The sequence below is a fragment of the Catharus ustulatus genome, chromosome 1 (assembly GCF_009819885.2).
Source record: "Catharus ustulatus isolate bCatUst1 chromosome 1, bCatUst1.pri.v2, whole genome shotgun sequence".
NCBI classification, from domain to species: Eukaryota; Metazoa; Chordata; class Aves; order Passeriformes; family Turdidae; genus Catharus; species Catharus ustulatus.
The window spans coordinates 102,592,018-102,607,461 of record NC_046221.1 but is presented as its reverse complement, the minus strand read 5'-3'; the positions used below and the strand labels follow the sequence as shown (position 1 = coordinate 102,607,461).

At 38.7% G+C, this 15,444-nt stretch overlaps 1 protein-coding gene across 4 annotated transcripts in view; it reads left to right on the top strand.

The window, feature by feature from the left end:
• The window catches only part of SOCS6 (suppressor of cytokine signaling 6), a 30,386-nt gene extending 22,205 nt beyond the window's left edge, over positions 1-8,181 (top strand). For 3 of the 4 annotated variants that reach the window (XM_033066776.2, XM_033066766.2, XM_033066772.1), the window contains 2 exons: positions 611-727; positions 2,871-8,181. In XM_033066776.2, the coding sequence (XP_032922667.1) occupies positions 2,998-4,602 (1,605 nt within the window). In that variant the 5' untranslated portion in view covers positions 611-727; positions 2,871-2,997 and the 3' untranslated portion in view covers positions 4,603-8,181. Of the gene's footprint in view, positions 1-610; positions 728-756; positions 1,153-2,870 lie in introns of those variants that run through there. The other variant, XM_033066786.2, reaches the window with a different exon arrangement.
• Positions 8,182-15,444: the final 7,263 nt, after the last annotated feature.

The following is a 15,444-nucleotide window of genomic DNA, read 5'->3' as shown; positions in this document are numbered from 1 at the left end:
TGTTGCAGGTAGAAAGTCAATTTAGAGACAAGCGAAATAGTCTCTCACCATTGAAAGAAAGGAAAGTGTTATTTAGTTTGGTAATTAAGAAAATGAAATGGAAAGATCTGAATTAGCTCTGAAGATGGACTTGGAAATATTGGAGGTTATGACAAGGATACAGAACCAATCTTTGAAATAGGTTGATGCAGATAGGATTGGGTACAATCCAAGTAAATCAATCTTTACTGCTTCTGCTTTTTATGGAGCAGTGTCCATTCCTCCAGCAAACAGGGTTTTATTTAAAATTTTTCAAGGTATTTTGAAGTTCACAATCCGTCAATGCTTCGCAAGGCCTTTTAGTTTGCTTTAGATATGATCCTTTAGCCTTTGTGTACTTGAGAACCACAAAAGTTGGGCTGGGCAACAGCAATAGGCAATGGGCTGCTTTTTGGTTATAGTAATCATGCTTATATGCAGTTTTTGATTGCTTGTTTAAGAAAATAGTATTGTTTAGTTGATAAAACTTATTTCAGTCCATTGCACTGTTTTTCTCAGTTTGTTTGTACTGTGATACTCTGGGAGAAAAGTGGGAAGTGTATATATAAGGACTGTTTTACTTTTCCCTCAGTCCACCAAGGTTGGAAGATTTCTTGAAAGATTCTTAGACTCCTTCAGCTTGCCATGCTTAGCCTGGAGCCAGGCTTGCTGCTGCAGGTTGTGCTGCTAACATCACACGTATTTGGAGGTATGTGGAATTACAGTTACTACTAATTGTAGTACCTACTTCTGTGCAAGTAGCAACTGTTCTCTCTTCTCTTTCCCATGTGTTATCCTTCTCCTTGCAGAGCTGTTTACTTTGGAAGGTCTGGCTAAAATTAAAATGAAGCAAACCAAGTTCCTCCAAAGCCCTCCAAAATAGTCAAACCTCAATCAAGAAAAAAAAATATTCTGAAAGATCAAATTTGGGGGTACCTAATTCTGCAAAATGCCAGGTGGGAGCAGTTGACTGGAACTCAAGCAGCTGTGTCCACTAGATCTTGGCAGAAATGCTGGAGGAAGAAAAGTTCTAAAAATTTTAGGCAATGAGAGCCTGTGACTTGGTCTTCTGTGCCTAAAACAGATTGGAAATCTTTTCTTTCACAGACGTTCAGGAGGGGAATTGCTCTAAATGTACAGTAATTTCACGAATACAAGCCGCACCAATTTGACTAAGATTTTGCTCCTAAACCGGAAATGCGGCTAATAATCAGGAGCGGCTAATACAACCTCAGAAGTGCCTGCCAGAGTGCTGAGCCGAGCAGCTGCAAAGTCGGCATTTTGCGATTGTTACAAATCGCTACTCTGTTGCACCGCGGGTGGAGCCTGGCTCCCTGTAGGCAGCACGGGGGGCGGGGAGAGAGGCGGGAGAGCTCTCTTTCCTCCTCTGCCACAGCCCAGGGGAGAGACGGGGGGGGGGGGGGGGGGCACCGCCATTGCTGCAGCTCGGGGAGGAGAGGGGGGACCCGGGCCGCCGCGGCCCGGGGAGGGGGGGGGAAGCCCGCGCCGCCATTGCTGCGGCCCGGGGAGGGGGGGGGAAGCGCGCGCCGCCATTGCTGCGGCTCGGGGAGGGGGGGGAAGCGCGCACCGCCATTGCCGCGGCCCGGGGAGGGGGGGAGAAGCCCGCGCCGCCATTGCTGTGGCCCGGGGAGCCGACGGGAGCCCCGCGCAGCCATTGCCGCGGCCCGGGGAGGGAGGGGGAAGCCCGCGCCGCCATTGCCGTGGCCCGGGGAGGGGGGGGAAGCGCGCGCCGCCATTGCTGCGGCTCGGGGAGCCGACAGGAGCCCCGCGCAAGCCATTGCTGTGGCCCGGGGAGCCGACGGGAGCCCCGCGCAGCCATTGCCGTGGCTCGGGGAGCCGACGGGGTGCTTTGTCCCCGCCCGCCGCCGCCGCGGCAGGAGCGGGGAAACTCCGTCCCTGCCCGCCGCCGGCGCCACGGGCGCGGGAAAGCTCCGTCCCCGCCCGCTGCCGCTGCCGTAGGAGCAGGGGAAGCTCCGTCCCTGCCTGCCACCGCGGGGCAGCGCCGACCCGGGGTGACCGAGCCCAGTGGCAGCGGCGGCCGGCCCCGAGCGGCAGCACCGGGCTGGGCCACCTGGCCCCGTCAGCGGCCCCTAGCGGGCCGAGCCTGCACAGCCTTAGCTCAGCCAGTAAACCCCGCCCTCCCGCGGTTCTGTTACTAATTGCACGCGGGTCCTGGCGGCGAACGACAAAGCGGCTTATATTCGGGTGCGGCTTATCTATGGACAAAAACTGAAATATTTGCCAAGACCCAGAGATGCGGCTTATAGTCAGTGCGGCTTGTATTCGTGAATTTACTGTACGTTACTTTGTTAAGAAAACTCTATTTTTTCACTACAGTTAGTTTTCCTATAAATATATAACCTAAATATTGCTCAACTTTCGTGGTAGAGAAAGTATAACCTTATAAGACCATGTTTTTAGAACTAATCACAATTTAACCTGCATGTAGGAATTCTGTTGAATAGAATGTTTTCTGTAGTTTTATCTTCTGTAGTTACTTGTGTGGGGATTTTTAGGAGCCTTTGGAAAGAGAGTAATGTTGATGTGTTTGAAATTTATATATAAATGCATTAAATATATGTGCCTGTGAGTGTGATATAAGGTGTGTGAATGTTTCAAAAAATATTATGTTGAAAGAAGAATTAAGTTGTGGAATCTCCAAGGCTGATATAGGAGTTTCATTTTTTGAGCCTGCTTGTTTTGAAGTCAGAATATGTGACACCTGTTGTTAAAGTATTGCAATTTCTGTTTTGCTTGGAGGGGGGAAACCCTTATAGATAGTTTTTGAAATATTTCTTTTGTGAATTTAATTGTTTTTTATTTGTTTCCAGGAAATGGATCTTGAAGTTAAATGAGGGTGGATAAAACACATAAATGAAGCAGAAGCTGTTCTTCGTGTGTTAGGGCTATATCACACCGCAAGCACTGCTGATCAACCAGATTTGGTAACTTGTCATAATGAAGAAAATTAGTCTCAAAACAATTCGCAAGTCCTTTAACTTAAATAAAAGTAAAGACGAAAGTGACTTTGTAGTAGTTCAGCAGCCATCATTAAGTGAATTTGGAAAAGATGACTCCTTGTTTGGCAGCTGCTATGGTAAAGATTTGGCTAGCTGCGAAGTCAATAGCGAAGATGAAAAAGGAGGCAAAAATAGATCAAAAAGTGAAAGTTTAATGGGTACGTTAAAAAGGAGACTTTCAGCAAAACAAAAGCAGAAAGGCAAAGGCAGCACACCATCTGTAAGCTCTGCAGATGATGATACATTTTCTTCCTCATCTGCTCCAATAACCTTCAAAGATGTGCGAGCTCAAAGACCTCTGAGATCCACTTCCCTCCGTAATCACCATTACAGCCCAACTCCGTGGCCCCTTCGACCTACAAATTCAGAAGAGACTTGCATCAAAATGGAAGTGAAAGTCAAGGCCTTGGTCCATTCCTCTAATCCAAGCCCAGCCCTGAATGGTGTTCGGAAGGACTTCCATGACTTGCAGTCAGAAAACGTGTTCCAGGAACAAACCAATGCATTAAAAAACACGGAATCTCAGAACGGGGACTTGCATCTTCATATTGATGAACATGTGCCTGTAGTTATTGGATTAATGCCTCAGGACTACATTCAGTATACTGTGCCTTTAGATGAGGGAATGTATCCTTTGGAAGGATCACGTAGTTACTGTCTGGATAGTTCCTCACCCATGGAAGTTTCGACTGTTTCTTCTCAAGTGGGGGGAAATGCTTTCCATGAAGATGAGAGCCAAGTGGATCAGGATGTAGTCGTTGCATCGGATATCTTTGTGGACCAGACAGTGAATGGTTTGTTGATTGGTACCACAGGAGTCATGTTGCAAAGCCCAAGAGTTAATCATAGCGATGTCCCTCCACTTTCACCTTTGCTACCTCCAATGCAGAATAATCAAATCCAAAGGAACTTCAATGGATTAAATGGCACAGATGCCCATGTGGCTGAAAGTATGCGCTGCCATTTGAATTTTGATCCTAGCACTGCCCCAGGAGTTGGAAGAGTTTATGACTCTGTACAGAATAGCGGTCCTATGGTTGTGACAAGCCTCACAGAAGAACTGAAAAAACTTGCCAAACAAGGATGGTACTGGGGCCCCATTACACGCTGGGAGGCAGAGGGAAAATTAGCTAATGTGCCTGATGGCTCGTTTCTCGTTCGAGATAGTTCTGATGATCGTTATCTTTTAAGTTTGAGTTTTCGTTCCCATGGAAAAACTCTTCACACTAGAATTGAACACTCAAATGGTAGGTTTAGTTTTTATGAACAACCAGATGTGGAGGGACATACGTCTATAGTTGACTTAATTGAACATTCAATCAGGGACTCTGAAAATGGAGCTTTCTGCTATTCGAGATCTCGGCTGCCTGGATCTGCAACTTACCCAGTGAGACTGACAAATCCAGTATCCCGGTTTATGCAGGTGCGCTCTTTACAGTACCTGTGTCGTTTTGTAATACGTCAGTACACCAGAATAGACCTGATTCAAAAACTGCCTTTGCCAAACAAAATGAAGGATTATTTACAGGAAAAGCACTACTGAAAGCTTACGGGAATCTTGCATCTTGCACTTTGGGAACAACAACAACAAAAAGAGATTGAATTACAGTTTACAGACTTTCATTATTATCAAAATCTTTTGCTGCCATAAAAATATTTCATTTTTGTCTGTAAAAGAAAAGTAACGCATTTGAATTTGTTTGTTTTTGGTGGGGGGGGGTGTGTATTTTGGGAGGCTTTTTTTTCTTGTTTTATTTTGTTGGAAAGAATGATCTCAAGTTTGTTTATTTTTAGAAGTGTGAAATAGCTATCTTTCATCAATGTGCAGATTAATCACAATGTGAATGATCAAATTCTCCTTAATTTCCCCCAAGTCCTTTGCTGCTATCCACTGTGATTTTTATGCATTGAAAGCACATTTCATGTGTGTTCAACCATAAGTAAAAGTCAAATGAAACTTATTGAATGGATTTTTTTTTTCCCTTTAAAACAACCTCTGGAAAAAAATGAGCATGGATAAAGAACATATTGGTATTCAAAATTACTGATTTTACATCTAAGTTAAAACTGTTTCCTAGTATTAAAATTAGGTATTTCTATAGAGATATGCCCCAATGTATAGACAGAGCTGTGTGATAAGAACATGGTTATGCAGCATATCTTTGGGAAAAAAAAAAGCCTTCCTCCTAAGCCTTGTACTGTCTGCACACTCTTGAGTTTGAGAAGGTTGGTTCAGCCTTTTTCTCATCTCAGTGTTTTGTCCTCTAAAAATGGCCTTTAAAAAAACAGTCTATGAAAGTCAATGTATAGTACCTAGAAGGAAATTGTTGTATTGGGGTCTTGTAAAATATTATAATCATGCCATCAGTTAATAAAAGAACACCTACCAGGTCCCTTCTTTCTTCCTTTTCCCTCCTGCCTACTCTTGCAGGGTAAGGGAGGGAAGCTTCCTCAATTTGTAGGAAGACTCTAGGAATTGTTATCATGGGAACGTAAATTTATAAGCCATTTTGGGGATGGGGTGAAACTTCTAATAGGATGATTTCTACCATATTTATGTTCAAGCTACTTGAAATTTTATCATTTCCATTTTTCTATATTTTCTTTCACTTCAGAAAGTACAGTGATACACTAATGTCCTTTGGATAATTTTCCCCTGTTTTCTATATCCTTTGAGGAGGAAGGAACAGGACTGATAACATTTTATATGGAAGATGTTTAAAATGCATCTCTAAAGTGCTATTCTCCTAGCCTTTCAAATTATTGGGAAGAGATGTTTGGGTACACAGTGACCGCAGAAAATGTTTCAGTTTGCTGTTATGAAATATGTTTTGACATATGAAATATTGAATCAATTAAGTAAGTGTTTATGATATCTGTCAAAGATTCTGGCATTTTAAAAGCTTACAGTTATTCTAACCTTCTGTAGGGAAAAAAAGACTTTCAGTGGGGAGTACAGGTTCTACACTGTAATATTTTCATCATGCAAGGTTAATCCATGGCATTTTCCTGTTTTATTTCAGTTTGGTTTTCTTTTCTCCCATGTTTTTATCACTTTTATGAGTTACTTGCTAAAGCGGTCATAGCTGGTTTGAGAGGGAGGCCTGCCTCTGGCTTGCTGAGAGGCCTTTCTTTGCATGCCTCTGCCCCCTTGTTTTGTATTTTAGAATGTCATATTCCTCATCTCTGGTAGAAGTGGCTGATGGTTGAAGATCACCTTACGAAAAAAGTCTATCTTTGATACATCTCTCTTGTTTGGGTCATTTTCTTCTCCTTGTTTAATCTAGCATTTCTTTCCCCTAAAATGAGTCTTTAGAAGTGAATACAGTATTGCTGCAAGGTGGTGCAGTAGCACTACATCTTGGGTTGCCTGAATTGATAGACAAAATTTATATTTTTTTAATTTATTTTTTTGACCATAATGTTTAACTAAAAAATAAAAGAAAATCAAAGGTAGATAAAAACTGCCTTTGCTTTTAAGGAAGGGAGAATAAGGATTTCTTCTTTAGTCTGATAAAGTTTTAAACTTAAAAAAAGAAAATAATCTAGAGCAGTCTATACATGTAATTTGTTGGCTCTGCCATGAAGATATATGTGTGAAAGGGAGAATTCTGTTTTCTTTTTTTTCCTCTGCTGACTTCTCCCCTTACCCAGTCATGTCCCGTTCCCCCTCCCCTGAATCAGGATCACTAACTTTAATTAAAAAGGCACAATAACCTGTTGTATGGTACAGTGTTCTGATTCTGTCTGTGGAGAGGAAAAAGAAAATCATTTTTATGGATTTCAGATGCATACTTTCGGAAGAAAACCGCTGGCATTTTCTTCACTTTAAAAATTCTTTCCCCATACTAGAGGGCCTATGCATTCTACAGAATCTTTGAAAGAGTATATAAAATATTTTCTTTGCCATTTAATACCACTATTGAATACATGAAATATATGTTTATACTATGCCACATGCATTATTTTAGCAGTCATTGCATTGAAACCTAAATATTTGAAGCTATAATATCCTGGTCTTATTGTGGAATTGAAAAACATGCAAGAACACACGTGCTAAAATTCTTGCCCATGCCTTTATGAATTTCAGTTGTTCACTCATAAATGATGCTTTTTTAAAAAAAACCCTTCTGTTTCAACTATTTGGTTTTTGAATTGCCTTCCTTGCTGTGTTCTTCATCTCTGAACTTAATCAGGTCAAGTTAACTTTTGTCATTTCCCCACCCTGCCATAAAGCAACCACAAAAGGAACACTCAAAAGTGGTTGAGGTCTAGGATGTAAGAACCGTAGAGCACTTTGCTTCTGAATAAAAAATGGTGGTGATATTTCTACTAAGCTCCAATTACTTTAAATCAGTAGTAAGTAGACACAAATACTTATTTTTACAGGTTTCTTTAATCAGAACCTCACAGTATTTTTTCATGCTGAGGTGTCTGGCTAGCCAGGAGAAGGAACCCAGAAAAAATACTTTGAAAACATTAAAGATACTTACAATTTCTAATTATAAAGATTAATATAAAGGAAACACAGTAACATATAGTTATGAGTCAATTTAGAAGGACCCAGAATAACCACAAAATTTGTGTTGACTTCTGCTTCGTGAAAATTAGAGGAACAGAATGGTGTTGACAAATAAAAGAAAGATGATTGAGGGTATTTTGGAGATCTTTGGAAGTAAATACACTAGGAATAAAAGCTCATAGAGTAGAAATATGGCTATTAATGCAGCACAACAGTTTAAGGGTTCAAAAGGTATGCTTTTTATACAATTGAACTGAAAAATGTTTTGAAAATGAAACTTTAAAATAAAACTCATTTTTTGAGTGTCTAAAATGATTGCCATTATTAATAACTTTGTTTTACCAATTAGAAGATTAAAAAAACACCTTGTATTTGGAAATAATAAATTTGCACAATTCCCTCTGGTTGGTTGGTTTGTTTGTTTGTTTTTGTTATGTAAGCCAGTGTTATAAACAACTGAAAGTGATGTGTATTCTTTGATTTGTTTGGAGGATATAGCACTTACCCTGCTGTTGACATAGTGAATGCCATCTTTTTATCAAAATGTGATTCTGTCAGAAGGATCAGAAATGCAATTATTAATTAAAATCTTTGTTCTCAGTTGAGCTGACTGCATTTTGTTAAGGCCTGTTTCTTTCTGTGAATATTGACTGCTGGGCTAAGTAAAATCTGTGCAGTTTTTGTTTTGATGAACTTCATCTATGTGACTACTGGAATTATAAATTTAAAACAGCATACCAGCAATATATGGGCTATGATGAGAAGAATTTCTCTGTTACTGAACTTTCAAATTCCGAGCTAAGCTATAGATGAATTAATGATTGCCAGTTTAATTTCTTCTAATCTTTCTATGACTGCAAAGAATAAAAATTACAGGCGTTCTTTATAAATAAAACATGACCTAGATGGTAGTTCATAATGTGAAAAATATGGCATCATTGTATCTGGAAAGTGATCTAAATTCTACACAGATAATGAAAAATTCTAAAAGAATTTTTTATGACTACCTGTTGGGTTAAAGAATTTTTATAGTGATGATGGAATGCCATGAAGTTAATACTTGCAATCCAGATTGCTGTAGTTTACACTTTTCTCTGTTTCAGACCTGGTGTGCACTATTTGTACTAAGCACGCCACAGAGTGAATTATCCAAAGTCCATTGATTTTAATGTGTTTTGGTTTGTAAACAAAATTATAGTAATTTCTTGCACATTTTTGAAAAATAATTGTATAAGGATTTATGTATCTGCTTCTGGATACAGTGTGTAAATAAAAATTTCATTCACAAAAAGGTTTGTGGAGTCTTCTATACACTAATGATATTCTAAAACAGAAGAAAATCCTGAGAGACACTGTAGAATTTGGATATCTGACTTAAACATTTAAATTTTAATAGTTACTATTTAAACTACTCTGTATTTTTTAACCCTTGCTAGTTGACTTTCAAAATATTTCTGTATACCAATTATTTTAATTTCTAGTTTTCAAAACAAATTGCCAGAATATAACTAGAATATCATATTTGAAAGGTCTGCATAAATACTATATTAAGCTCAGTTTTTCATCATTTTAGTTGGTTTTTTTTCATTAAAAATTTACAGAATTCGTAACAAAAGTCCCCATCCAGATGTATCTTTTTCTTTTCAAAGAACGAAATAGTTCTTACATAGCTCCAAAATAAAAGTTTAGGTATTGTATTGTTCATGATATAGTCACTTTATGCTGTCCTAGATTCTCTTTAAAAAGAGAATGAAATTTTAAACCCTGGGAAGTCATACAGATAAGACAGAAGATTGAAGATACAGTGTCTATGTTACAGAAGATGCACAATTGCTTGCACATTTGCATGTAGTTCGGACTTTGATTCACTACTCAAATTCAAATGAATGCCAGCAGCTCCTTAGGTCTCATTTTATAACCAGGTATGGTGGTGGTGTTTGTTTGGTTTGGGCTTTTTTATAAGCAAACAAACGAGAAGTCCAGCCTTGGTAGCAAGTAATTAGTGCTCATATTGTCCCCAGTGATATGTACTTTTCTGTTTATTCTGTAACTGAAGTCCTTAAACAGTAACCAGGAAGTATTCTTAGCTTTTGCTGTTTAAGAGAAAAACATATTCTCCTATTTCCTTCTGCTGGGGCTGCTTTGCGCTCAGTACATTGTGTGGTTGTTCCTCTGGGGGTTGTTCCCCTGGGGAATCTTGCTGGGATTTGGTTACTAGGTCTGCATGATGTTCTTCTTTATGTTTGATCTATTCACTTCAGAAATTTGGTGAAAAATAAACTTACCCTCAAATATTTCCATGGTAAATGGTGAAAGGTGAGTAAGAAGTCATTTTTCAGTCATTTTCTGTAAAATTTGTGTGATCCAGACAGAGCTGGAATTTTTATATAATCAAGATGTCTACAGTACTATTTCTACCCCACATTCAGCCTTCATAGCTGTGGTAGAAGAGAAAGAGTGAAACACTGCCTGATGTAGAAATCTTGCTGTATGTCTAATAATGCAACCCTGGGATCAAAACAGGTCTTAGCAGCCGGGGACTGAATTAAATCACCTTCTGCAATTAAGACCTCAGAATGTACAAGGTCTGGTGGAAGTCCTTGATACTTAGGAAACAATATCCAAGTATTCTGTTACTTTCCCCCAGCAAATGCAATTTGCTTGCAGTCCATCTTTTTGTTTTGTTTTGATTTTGATTTTTTGTTTTTTCATTTTTAAAGGCTAAGGTTCAGCCAATTTTGGCATCTTTTGCACCATTAGTGTGCCCTTTGATTTTTTCTGATAAGGTAATAACTATTGGTCCCTGTCCATGCTATTTGGAGTAGGAATAGGATATTGTAGGGAGTGGAGACCAATGACTATTTGTTAAGCTTTGAGGAATGACTTAGGAGTTGTTCTGCCTCTGGGCAGATTCTTAGTTCAAATTCATAGAATGTCTTGGAGTTGGAAGGGACTTGGAAGGTTGTCTGTCACTCCTGCTATGGCAGACACACCTTCCACTAGACCCACTTTACTCAGAGCCCCATCCAACCTGGCCTTCAACACTTTCTTGGATGGGACATCCACAACTTCTCTGGGCAACCTGTTCCAGCGCCTTGCCATCCTCAAAGGAAAACAATTCTTCCTAACTGCTAGTCTAAACCTACTTTCCTTCAGTTTAAAGCCATTCTTCCTCATCCTGTCGCTACACACCCTGGTAAAAAGTCTCCTGCGTTTCTCTTAGGCTCCCTTCAGGTATTGGAAGGCCAAAATTAGGCCAGTCTTCTTTTCTCCAGGCTGACCAATTCCAATTCTCTTATTCTTTCCTCATAGGAGAGATGCTCCAGCCTGTAAAATAGGTAGGGCATCTATTACCATGTGATCATTATTGTATCTATTCCTTAATTCACATGGCTTCTCAGTTATACACCTTTCAACTAAAGAAGAAAGGAAAACACAGCTTGAATTTCTTAAACTGTTACTGGGTGCTTCTGTATTTGACCACACCACATGAACCAAAAGGCTATCTGGGCTGAATAGACTTTTGGCAGTACTGCTTCACACTAAAATACCTCCCTTTTTTTTCTGCCCCAGCTATCTACTTCCATATGCAGACAGCAGCTGTCTTGTTCAGTTTCTGACTGAGTTTTTGTTTGTCAAAAAGTTTTCTGTGCCCACTAGTACAAACTCGTGTTTCCCCTGAAAAGCATACTTTACTTTTTTCCAGAGCACCTTTCTTCTTTGGCTGTCTGCCCTGTATCACTTTGAGAAGAAAATAAGTTGTGAATGTTCTAGCCTTTCTCAAACCCAATCTTTTCTGAAGCAAAACTTTCAAAAGTCTTATTTTTGAGCTAAAGGAAAAGTTACCCAAACTGTTTCAATCAAGCAGTGTTTTCTGTCAGTCTGATGATGGTGAAAATCTCTAAAAGTCTCAGTTTCAAGACTTCATTGTGCAACAAATTCAGAGATATTCTGTAGTTCTTAGGAACATGAAGTTCAGAATTGCAGTGTTCTGAAAAACTCCTGTCTTTCTAGGCTGCAGTGAAGGTAGGAAATAACAAAGCACAGTCCATGGCAGACTTGTTCCTTTTTGTCACTCATCTGTGGCAATCAATCAGTTTAAAGTTTTCTAACTTCCCCTTATATTTTCTTTCTCTTCACGTATCTTTTCAGTTTCAGCGGATAAATCCAAATTAAAAAATTATAAAATGACAGAAATTTTTACTATTGCTGTATTTCCAGGGAGAATTTTTGTTCTCAGATTACAGGCTGTTACATAAACTTCAATATTGACATTATTAACATCTTCATACCAGTTAACTGTTAGGATGTGTTCATCAAAGAATTGTGCACTCATATTGGTTAATATAATACTGAAAGTGAAGATAACCTCGGTGTCTTCTTTTGGTACTTAATTTACTGTATATCCAAGTTTCTTATGAAGATAATTTATTGCTTAGAATGAAAACCATAGCCTCTCATAATTAGATCATTACCTTTTCTCCAAAAGTGGTATTTGGGGGAAAAAAAATCTTACATGTAAAAAAAATTGGCACTGTCAAATCTTCAAATTAACATTGACCTCAATAAATTTTCAAGTTTAATTAATTTTAAATGGAATTGTAGAACAGTTTTCTGTGGATAGCCAAGAAGCAGAATTTTAGACTGAAACAGTTGTTTCAGAAACAATAATTGCTATTGTAATCATTAAGGACTAATTGTAATAATTAAGACTAATCTCAACATCTGGTAATGTATGAATTTAATATATTATTCTAATATATTAGAAGGACTTCCAACTGTAATATATACAAGAAAGAACTAAATATTACTTTCACTTATGTTACCCTGTTGTACTGCGGAGATGATCTGGTAACTTGCTAAGATGAGCTAACCTCATTGTTAAACGGCAAAAACACATCTGTCTCAAGAGAATCCCTGCCTCAAGCCACACCAAAATCCAAATTTATTTTATACATGGCTGCTGTGCGCTGTGAATGAAAAAGGATTGTGAAAGAACTGCAACAAAATAATAATCCCTCAAGATTTGTTTATATACATGTAACCTAGCTCAGTGGCATGTATTGCATAAAACTAGATCAGTGCTTAAGAGAAGTCTTAGGGTGTAGTTTTTAAATATAAAAATCACGGTGTCATTTAAAAAAACAGATATTTTGAAAATAGAAACAATTGTAATGACCCCGAGAAGCATAAAACACAAAAAAAATTTGTTTCAAGTAACTTTCAGTGAATTAGTTGTCCTTCAGTTTCAATTTTATTCAACAAGAGACTGACTTTTAGATGTCATGCGTCCTAGGTAATACCATAATTACTTGGTTACTTTATATAAATTTACTTATATCAGAATTAAACTCATGATGGTAACTAAGAGGGTATTTTGTGGAGGTGGAAGTAGATTTTTTTCCGGTGTTGTCAACTGTGCAGTTTCAGGAAGGTTAAAGATATATTTTGTACACGCTGAGATAGGGAACTGCTTAGTTTCATAGAGATTAGCTTTTCTTAAAATTTAGGTAATGTGTTCAGTCTTTGGAAGGTTATTGTCCTTGGAAAACTGTCAATATTTTGTAGTATAGAATATGTGATGTACAATGCAATACAAGGGAATAAAACAGCTATAAAGATAATAACTTTGGGCTCCTAGAATAAAAATTTGAAGAAAAGATTTTATAGTTTATTTTTAAAACAGATACGCTAGTGTTATGTATTCTTGTTTTCTGTCATATAATACAGGTTTTAAGGAAATCTGCATGAAGGTTTTTAAAATTATTATTTTTTTCTTTATTTTAAAAAAAGAGAGAGGTATGCCTTGCAATGCTGACAGTTTTTCACATTCATATGTATCTACCTACTTACCTTAGGGCGTACCAGTGTGTAGAGACAGCAGTTCTCTTCAGCACTGTGACTCAGTTCTCCCAACAATTTACCAAGCCCGGCCATTTACAACTCGATCTCTCCTGTAGCTTCAATCACTTGTTTTGGTGCCATTTCCCCCTTGCAGCATCTCTGATGTCCTTGCTCTGTGGGATATTACTATTAAAACTTGCAATATGACTTAAAGATAACTTCTATCCCTTCATGTGGCAGAGAGGAGGAAGCACAACACGAACGTCATCCATGTGACTGGTGTTGTCCATGCTGTCAGCTGCTCCAGGGTTTGTGCAGCCCTGGGAAGGGGCTCCAGACAAGGCCACTGGCTTAAATCCTTGTCTGGTTTCAGCTACGTGGTGATGGTTCTTGCATGACAACCTAAAGGATGTTATCCTAAAGCTAGAACAGATGAACTATTAGCTTCTAGAAGTCTCTGTAGAAAACTTCCACAATTAATGCCTTGTTGTAACCCAATACCCTACTGCTTTAAGAATGGTATGTCCCTTTAACCCTGTAACCCCTGCAAGACCAATGGACTGACCCCTGCAATGGGATTGGCACGAAGCCAAGACTGACCCCTCCCCTTTCCTGACCCTTAAAAACCTGAGCCCCCTAGTGGGACCTCCTCTTTATCCTCTTTCCCTCCTGCTCTGCCCTCATGGAAGCCTAAGAATAAAACAGAATAATCATCCCTGCGATTAAGAGCCGTTGATATCTCATCTGTTCTACATGATACAGAACCCCTGGCCAGCTCTGCAGGATATCTGGGACAGGGCGAGGCTAGGGTGCTGTTTGAATGCCTAAAGCTTTTAGCAATCTAAGACAAGCATTTTCAAGGATTGTCATAACAAGAATAAGAATAAAAGAATAAGAATAAAAGAATAAGAATAAGAATAAGAATAAAAATATATATAACAGAAGTGACCTTCCATTTAGCACCAATGCTGCTAATCACAATTTACTTGCCCTAAGTTGTGACCTGCAGCTACTCAGGTGACCACAACCAGCCCACTGTGGATGTAACGTGCAGGTTGCTGGCCAAAGACAAAGGAATTATTTCAGGTGGCTGATGAACTGCGTGTGAACTAGGATCAATGATTCATTTCCTTTCCCAAAACAAGATGTAAGGAGGAAAAAGGAAAAGTTGGAGGAAGAGGTTCAAAAGAAAGGAGTATGTGCTTCATAAGGCTGGTCTTGAGGTGTGAAGCTCCTTTTCGTGGACCCTTTTAGGTGCTGAGGATGTGTGTGGGCAAGAACATGGTAAGTTCATATGTTAGAAAATCTTTGTTGTTTTGCTAAATGTAATGATGGCACAGGATGGCTAGGAGGGCATCTGAAGGGCAGATTGTTTATGCAAGACAATAAACACTAACAATTAGCACTAAATCCCTGTAATTTAGTGTTAATCTTTACCCATGATGTCTCCAACCCCTCTAGTAGTATTTCTTCTCTTTGTTACTTGCTTTTATTTAGTTTTACTTTCTGTGCTGGTCATCTTTTCCAGAATTGGCTTCTAAATGGACAAACATGAGCTGTGAGAGTCTGTAATCTAGCACATATATGCTTATGTTTTTACATTGAGGAAGAAATTTTAAATCTTGAAATATTATCTAAGAATTCTTTTGTCTATGTTTTGGGGTTAGCAGGAATCTTAAGGATGAGTATCTTCTTGATCACTGTGAAAGTGTTACCTTTTATTCTTATTATTATTATTAATTTAAGGAAACATTAAACAGAACAGTAAATAATTTGACCTTTGCAAGGCAAAGGATTGTCCCCAACTGGAGCATCTAACAGATTTTTCCTGAAGCTCTTCTGTACTTTTTTTAGTGCTAAGCCAGTGTTAAAATTTATTCAAGATCTTCAGATTTATTCTCACACCGAAAGCTTTGAAAAATATCGTATCAGAGAGAGACGTATTATTTGAACCAACATAGAATCTGTGTAATATAAATATTTCAGCACACAAGAAGAAGAAGAGCAAATCTGAAATTA